The 9,157-nt window shown below is 44.5% G+C and overlaps 1 protein-coding gene across 1 annotated transcript; it reads right to left on the bottom strand.

Annotated features, from left to right (window-relative positions):
• Positions 1-2,817: 2,817 nt before the first annotated feature.
• gpr151 (G protein-coupled receptor 151) lies at positions 2,818-5,118 on the bottom strand. Its single transcript, XM_015349307.2, has one exon. The coding sequence runs from the start codon at positions 4,967-4,969 to the stop codon at positions 3,707-3,709; it is 1,263 nt and encodes a 420-aa protein (XP_015204793.2). The 5' UTR covers positions 4,970-5,118; the 3' UTR covers positions 2,818-3,706.
• Positions 5,119-9,157: the final 4,039 nt, after the last annotated feature.

Raw genomic sequence — 9,157 nt, 5'->3', positions numbered from 1 at the left:
TGGAGGAAGCTGGGTTAGTTTAACATCACTTCGCAGTTGGATGTAAATTCTATTTAAGTATAGGATAGTTTGGTAGCTATTTCACTTGAAGGCTGCACTTGAAGTCGTGAGTTTTCTAAATCACCTGGTTTGGCCCAGGTCCTGTAGAAGCGTCAGTCCCTGAGATTTCCCAACACTTGGAAGACGGGGGTCCTACAGCAGTCTCGCTCAGTATCGTTGACTTGTTGGAGTTTTTAGACATGGTGGTTGTTTTTGTATCTTAAATATTATCGTAGAATGTACCACCCACATTTAAGGGTTGACTGTTTTGGTTTTGCTTTAAACATCCTGTTAAAAGGCTCCTTTCTTTCATCTTAGTAATTATTGTTTTCAGGAATAATTTAATCAAGAATCATACAACACGACAGAGTCATTACATAGTATGGAAAAAAAATCAGAAAATAAAATCTATTTTGTTATAAATCACTGTCCGAAAATGTTTAAATGTGCAATTTTAGGGGCTATGCGCTCCTAAGAACTTTTATTTAATAAGATGCTCGTGACCATAAATGTCACCCATCCCTGCAATCTGACACATCAGGCATTAGTTTATCTGAACACCAGAGTGTAAATTTACATACAGTACTTAGCGGAAGGAGTTACCCTGTTACTCTTTGCTATTTGTATTGATCTTCTTACAGTTCATATTAATCAAAATAACAAAGTTTATTATGCAGGACGAACATCACAGCATACAAACCCTATAAGTTTCACTGCTCACAGATCAAAGTCCAACATATTGTCTTAGAAAAACGTTGAGAGAACTAGTGTGGGGCTAGAGATTCAACATTTTACAAGATGGTTAAGAATTTTGTTGGTGTATCATAAAGGCACTAGTTCAGTTTAGTTTTTAAATGTACAAAAGTCTTGGGAATATGGTGGCAACAAGTTTTTCTGTGAGTGTGTATTTGTGTCTTTGTGTGCCATGTGATATCCTACCTTGTGTCCAATACTTGCCAGAATAGGCTTTGGTCCCCATGCAACCCTGTATTGGAAAAAGTGGTTAAAAATGGGTAGCTGTAATGATCTGTGTATTAGAGACTGAATGTATTGAGGTGAAACTGTGAACTAACCAAATTTCGTCAATCATGTAGGAAATTTGTTGTTTTTAAAGCATGGTTCAGGCTTGATATTACCTGGAAAGATGATTCATTATCCTGTTTTTGGTCTAGCTCCAGCTCTGTAAATAGTTCTATTTAGGTTTTATTTCAATTCTGAAAACAGAAAGGCATTGCCCATTCAATACGCAACGTACAAAGTCACAGACATGGTGAATTTTTACCAGATGCAGATTTTATTCAACACGGACTCACAGGATTAGACGCACACACTCGCTGTGCTGCTGTGGTATTCCAGCTCCACAGTCTTGGAGAAAATATATAGATTAAATCTTATCTTGGGCTCCAGGATCCTCCTTACCCTGTCTCTGTGCTTAATTGGGGAAAGTTAAGTCTCGATAAGATCTGCCGGATTGCCATTCCTCTCATTGGTCATTACAGAAAAGAAAAATAAAAAAACTGTCATACCATAGTGAAATAGTGAAATACTTGGGGGATCATGGTAGTAACCATTGTAGTACGTTAAAGCCTCTGTTTCACATCTCCTTAACCCTTTTGTCTTTTTATATCCTTTACTGTCTTTTTGACGTATTGCTTTAATTAGGAGGTCTACAGTGCGCTCTCCCTAGAGTGCCGCAATCCAGTAAGTCTTGCAGGTCACCTGTGTAAAGACTGGGAGAGCTTCAGAATCAGGCGAATTAAGCAACGAATCGATTCTATTTTTAACTCTGATCCTTGATCCCAGTGAATTACTTAATTAACTGTGCCGAAAGGTGCACAACATTTAAATGTGTAGCCCTGATTTATCTTTTCCAGCAGGGGTTCCCAGTCCCTTAGGGGAGCCCCCACGCCTTCTCCCAGAGAATAATAATAATAATAAATAGTTGCTTACACTTACATAGCGCTTTTCTGGACACTCCACTCAAAGTGCTTTACAGGTAATGGGGACTCCCCTCCACCACCACCAGTGTGCAGCCCCACCTGGATGATATGACGGCAGCCATAGTGCGCCAGAACGCTCACCACACATCAGCTATCAGTGGGGAGGAGAACAGAGTAATGAAGCCAATTCATAGAGGGGGGATTATTAGGAGGCCATGATTGGTAAGCCTGGAGGTCTCCCATCCAGGTACTGACAAGGCCCACACCTGCTTAGCTTCAGTGGATTGCCAGTTGTGAGTGGCAGAGTGATATGGCTGCTGGAGAGAAGACTTTCCACCCCTTTGTGCACAGGTCCGAGTCCTCATGCTTCCCTGTTCTACATATTCCTAATTCCCTCTTGTGTGTGAAGGTCTGATAAACTTTCCCGATTGTGCAAAATTGGCTTGTCAGTGCCCTTCAGCGTTTCAGATCAAATCCTCCCATGCTCTCTTAAGAAAGACTGAGTTCCCTTAATTTTTCTGAGATTCCTTTGTTTTTTTAAGAGTAGGAGATTGGCAGCAGTATCCCTCTTTGTAGCATAGTGACCAAAGAGGTCACAATTTGCGAACCATGTCCACTTAATGCTTCATTTAATTCTCACATTACTTCCTTTCATTTGGATTGGATAGAGTCAAGCACATTGTTGCTCTTTCCATTGCTGTGCACTTCAACAGAAATGATAAGTCAACATTTAACTCCTAAAGCATTTGTTGACAATGGCAGTAAGTGAAATGTGTTTTAGCATCACATCCCTAAAAACGAGAAACCATCAACTACAGAGTTCAAGCATATACTTTATTACAACCATGAAAGATTGTTTCAACGTACAAAATACAGTACAGGCAAATATTAATAATAATAATAATTGCTTACACTTATATAGCGCTTTTTTTCTGGACACTCCACTCAAAGCGCTTTACAGGTAATGGGGACTCCCCTCCACCACCACCAGTGTGCAGCATCCACCTGGATGATGAGACGGCAGCCATAGTGCGCCAGAACGCTCACCAATATTCTGTTATTCTGGTTGTGATGGTGTATTGAACCCCTTACCATTACACAAAACCACACTGCTATGCTATACAGAAAGTGACGTTTTTACAAAACACTGGATACTGAAGAACACTTTGTTTCCTATTTAAATGCATCGTACAAGTATGGTATGTGTAGAAATTGCTATTTACAGTATGCTGCCTTCACTTTACAGTGCTGCCGCCAAGTGTGAGTTGTATTTACAGAATCTAATGTATAGTCCTTTTGATAGAGATTGTGTTGTATGTCTTTCACGAGCTAAACGCTTTTTGTCCATCTGAAACGCACTCCTGAGGCTTGTGCTTCACACTCAGTCTATGACAACATAACTTCCCGCGCCGAGGCCCTGCTTTGGCTTGGCAACAATCCGAAATGAGTTCTTTACACAGAAAAAGTAGTTCTACTTCTTTACATTAGATACAGCTACATTCAGAGGTACATCATGCATACACCATAACTGTAGGGCTATTGCAATTCTTATATTTACGGGCACAGTAGCAGCTGTTAAATATGTACAGAATTTGTAAGAGCCGCGTGACATACAGACTAACGGGTTGGGTGGATTGGTCACGGGCTGCATTTGCCGACAAGGCCTCAAGTGAACGTCGGGCTGCGGCCTTGTTTGCTGCTCCTGTTGCCGGGGGCGACCCCAGGCCCTATTTGACCTCCGAGGGGTCCTGGTGTTCCCAGGGAATGGGGTCGTTCTCTGGGTCCGCGGAGCCGGCCTCGCGCTCGTGCCAGAACTGCTCCACGTCGGGCAGGACGATGCCGTCCTTGTTGGGCGGGCTGTCGGGCTCCGGCTCCGCCCTGGGCTCGTCGGGCTGGTTACCCGGGGGCGGCGCGGTGTTGGCCAGCGCCTCCGGCCGGGGGCTGGGCGGCGGCACGGTGGCGGCGGCGGCCTGCGGCCCCTGCTTCTGCTGGGGCTGGTGCTTCCGGAGAGTCAGCCGCCGCCACAGGCCCTTGTAGCCCTCCCGGAACTCCTCGGACATGGACAGGATGACGAGGGGGTTGACCAGGGAGATGGAGAACATGAGCAGCTGGGAGGAGAGGGCGAAGAGTGGGGGCGGGACGGGCCCCCCGGGGGCCGCGTGCCGCATCCACACCCAGGAGATCCACTCCGGCAGCCACATGGTCCCGGAGGTCAGGGCCAGGCTCAGCAGCATGACCGTCAGCTTCCGGGAGCGGATCTGAGTCCTCAGGTTCTGGGTCTTGGTGCCCCTCCGCTGGCACCTCCTGTAGGCCCTCCAGAAGTAGAGGAGGGCGAAGCACAGAGGGAGGCAGAAAGCCACCAGGGGGTAGAGGTAGACGTAGACGGACATGAAGTCGGAGGCAGACGCAGGAATGACTTGGACGCACAGCAGCCCCACCCCCTCGCGCCTCAGCGTCGCAAACAGCCAGTGAGGGAGGGGAACCAGGCAGGCCAGCAGCCAGCAGAGCAGGAGAATGGACAGGATGGTCTTGTAGCGGATGGTGACCTGCTTGGTCGGGTTGCTCACGTACCTGAAGCAGGCCTTGGCCATGACGGCCACCGTGAAGCTCTTGGCCGCCATGCACGAGTGGAGGAACCAGTCGCACGTCTTGCACACGAACCACCCCAGCGTCCAGCTGGCTTTGGCGTACGCCGCCGCCTTGAAGGGCGCCCCGAACGCCAGCACCAGCCCGTCGGCGAGCGTCAGGTTCAGGATCAGGGAGTTGATGAGCGAGAGCTTGCCCTTGCGGGCGTTGGTCACCAGGACTCCGATGGCCGTGAGGTTGCCCGCAAAGCCCAGCGCGCAGATCACGCCCAGTACCGCCGGGATCAGAGCCTTCAGCTCGGGGGAGTCCAGGTGCTGATAGCCGCCACCTTCGGGGAAAGTGGGTTTGTGCGCGGAGCTGTTCGCGGTGCTGAAGTTGAAACTGCTCGTCGGTAACTTATCCATCGCGTCCGAAAAGGCGGAAAACAAAATCAAAACCCACGCGGGAATGGTAAAAAAAAAGTTATCAAAGTTGCTTTTGGAGTACGGCACAGAGTTCAGCTGCAGATGGATTCGGATGTGCTTTGACTCTGGCGCGTATGGGACTGGTGAGTTTTTCAAAAATGAAGGCAGCGAGGTGGGAGGAAGGATTTATACAGTCAAGGCTTTGATTGACAGACACCCGGATCCGGCTCATCAGCAGTCAGTCTCGCCGCCTCAGCCTCCCAGGCCAATTAAAATCATTACAGGGTGACGCGTATTTAAAATAAATCTTATCACTGAGGCAAAATCCGCTACCAGAGCGCTGTTTTATAAAAGAGGCGATTTTTCATACATCTTTGCTGCAGCCGAGATATTTCTAGTCTTAGATTAATCAATTTCCTTATGAAGCCTGTTTACTTCATTTTAAGACTGGCGCTTTAGCAAAGTTATGTTGTCATAATTTCGTGAGACTTGAAAGGTAGGTGTATTTATAATTATTTCTCAAACAAATTAGATTACGTGAGTCTACATTTGAAAATATTTGGGTATCTTGGAATTGTCTTCCCCTCTGCGGGAAGAATGGGATATTTGGGATATTAATTGTAAATTATTAATCTCGTGCACCGTAAATTAAAGCGAGGCTGACTTTTGTGGGGGCACATTAAGTTTTAATAACGTTTTTAGTAACTGCCTGGGTTCTGCAAGCGAATCTGAATTTGCTCTTCTGAACTAGAAATGCTATGTGGCTCACGCCGCAAACTTCAATCGGCGTCGAGTTATTTTATCACAATTGCTTAAGAAAAAATTACTGATGATGTTTTAACGAGTGCTAGCTTTTATTACTGGCGCCTTAGTGAAGCTTCGTCCATTGTTCTATTTATATTAGTCACATTTTTATTATTCTACACAGTGCATTTAAAGGCAAAGCAACTTTATAACTGTATGCACAGCACACGTGATATTAGTGTACCAGTTTGTGCATCGTTTTTATAAATACTTTTTTACACTCTGAAACACAGCGGATATCCCAAACTCGCATTCATCAAAGATCTGCATACGCCCGTATTCACTGCTCGCTCCAAATCAATACTACGATATATCCATTTTCCTGTTCGGTACAATTTTGGGTACAGCTGAAATATTGTATCACTCGGTGGCGCTCTTTCCTTATGGTTCGATGGGACAGCAGCTCCAAACGTGGTTTGAAATTCTTGATAGAGAACGCATTTCAATCATCTGGTGTGTATTGTCGTTGGTTTAACTGGTTTCAGGAAAGCCGGACACGTTCAAACAGAATGGCATTTCGAAGTTGCTTTGATACGTCTATTTAAATCGATTATCTTGTTGCGTCCTGACAATAAACCCGCGAAAAAGAAATAAGAACGAGTAAGCCTGATCTGCGTTTTTGATTGATACATTTTCATTTTTACATAACAGGTTTCTACTTTCTTTTTGTCTTCCATGATGAGTTGTTCACAATTCCAGTCAGTTATCAGGCGAGACATCTGTTCAGTTAGTATTTGATCTGATGGGACAGTAAGATTTATAGATTTACAGTATATAGATAAACACAATATAGATTCAATATCAGCAGGTAATGATAGGCAGCTTTTAAATAATGGTGGCTGAAAGAAAATAATGTAATAAAGCTGTTTGATTTCGGAATTAAGTTAACACACAATTAGCAGTGGATATTCAGCAAATATCTTGAATTCCTGGTTGAGTCAGTCTTGGAGCAACTAAAAACTCGGTTTTAGAGTTGGGAATGACACTGGCTGTTCTTGTACTAATGACAGCAGTCTTTTGGAATGGTGTGCTGTAGTGTTTCTTTGAATGCCGTTGTTGAATGATGAGGTTTGCTTGTTAAAGAAAATCTAGGTCAGTGGGGTAGAAAAAGACAGAGGATTCACGCCTCAGATCTCTTTACTTTTACATCTTTCAATGGATGTTTTCTCAAAGCCCTCTGCATTTTGTTTGAAAGTAAAGCATTTTTCTGTTACATATATGGCTAAAGTAAATCTGATTTTGGCATTATTTCCAACTTCTCATTATCAAGGACGTGCAGTGCACACACAGCCGTGATGTTCCTAGAGTTAAACAACTGTGTTTTGGGGAATTTATTTTTAAAAGCACAGGTCTAAATAATACAAGGTGTGTATTCTGTTAGTCAGGGCTGTTAAATGGTATATGCAGTGATTCTTTCATCTTCCAGCTTATATAGAACTTGTATAAAATAGGCTCTTTTTCCATTATCCTTAGGATTTGTTACAGCTGATGCGCCTCAATGGGGTTGGTTACCCTGTCTGAGCAAGACAGCTCGTTAAGCCTTCTGGCTTCTGTGAGCAAAACAAACTTTTGCATTTCATCGCTCTCCAGCTCTGCTACCGTCAAGCTCTGATTCATACTCAAGACCTGCCACAGTCTGTAATAAATAATTCAGTGTGTCTTATACTCTTCAAGATCTATGGCCTCCTGTCATTTGTAATCATGTTCTTGTGGTCCCAGGATGGACTGGGCTAAAAGTCTACTAGGATGTTATCATACGTATCGTGCATGAAGAGGGTGGCTCTGTGCTGAGTATTGTCGCCTTCCAACCCTTGGGTTCCATTCTGAACCTGGGGTACTTTATGGATCTTCTCTCCATATTTGTGTGGGTTTCCCACAGGTGCTCTCGTTTCCACCCACAGTCCAAAGGCATGTTGGTACTGTAGGTTAATTGGCTTCTGGGAAAATTGGCCCTGGTGTGAGAGTGTGTCTATCTATGTGTGCCCTGCGATGGACAGACGTTCCATCCAGGGTGTATCCTGCCTTGCGCCACTTGGTTGCTGCGATAGACTCTGGCTTCTCTGTGACCCTTATCTGGAAGAAGCATTTTAAAAAATGGATGGATAGACAAAAAGATGGCTACCGGTGATTATAAACACTCCTCAGGCATTGGGTGTCTTTGCTACAAAAAATTCTGTTATGCTGAGGGTAGACGTCTTTCATCGTTTCCCCTTTCTGCTTTGCGTTTACTTATTAACAGGTGTTTGTGAGAATTCGGTCAACTGGTAAATGTTGGGCTTAATTGAAAACACAAATGTGATCATAATGCATTAGCAGAAGCTCCAGACAGCGTGGTAAGGCAGCAGAACAAGATGGCAGGGAGTCTGAATGCCAGCATCCACATGCAACGCAAATTGTGATCATACATCAGTCAGCAGAGCAGGATATGCAACTAATTGAAACAAAACACATGGAGAACAGCAGATGTGGTTCTATTTGAATTCTGGTCGTTTGAAATGAGACATAATTGCTCTCATGTGACATATTTTGCTAATGAAACTCTGCCTCCCAAACTAAAATGTCAGCTAATTTCTCATCTGAATTGCTTTTTTTCTCTTCTGTACGAAGGCACACACTCCTAATCCCGGAACTGCTGGGCTGTTCCAGTCCTATGCCTGATGAACTAGTGTGTTCTTTCTGCCATCTCCATCCATCAGCTGCCTGAGAAATGAACATTACAAATCCATCACATGTATTCTTTTCACCAGTCATGCACAAACTTGAGGATCGGAGCCTCTAATTTAATTGTCATCTTAACAGGACTGATTTAATGGCTTTTAAAGGCCTTCAGTTGTAAGGGATTTGAAGAGACCCATGAAACCTGGTGGACTGTCACAATACAGGATACACCCTTGCCGGGACACCAGTCCATTGCAGGGCACACAGACACAAGAACACTCACACCAGGGCCAGTTTTCCCCAAAGCCAGTTGACCTACCAGTTCTTGAACTGTGGGAAGAAACACAAGAACATGGGAGGAACATACAGACTCCTCACAGACAGCACCCCAGGAACTGAACCCAAGGCCACAGCTCTGCAAGGCAGAAATTCCAGCCACTGCTCCGTTGTGTCACATCATCAGTTCAAAATGACTTGGAACCCATGTGAGGTTTTGATCCCTCTAGCTAGCTAATTTGCCTGCTCAAGTGCCTGGTGTTTTAATTTCATGAGACCTGTGTCATGGAACTGATCACTTGCCCCAGTGGTCAAACTGAAATTGTTCAGCGCATTTAGAAATCCATCCTTTTTTTTTTTTGCTCTATCTCTCTGATTCAGTAACAGGAAAGCGAAGTCAAAGCGACCTGCAGTAGCCACAGATTTCTGGCTAAAAAAAACATCTGTGTC

Source organism: Lepisosteus oculatus, chromosome 11 (assembly GCF_040954835.1).
Source record: "Lepisosteus oculatus isolate fLepOcu1 chromosome 11, fLepOcu1.hap2, whole genome shotgun sequence".
NCBI classification, from domain to species: Eukaryota; Metazoa; Chordata; class Actinopteri; order Semionotiformes; family Lepisosteidae; genus Lepisosteus; species Lepisosteus oculatus.
The sequence above is the reverse complement of the archived record's forward strand: the minus strand, read 5'-3'. Positions and strand labels throughout refer to the sequence as shown.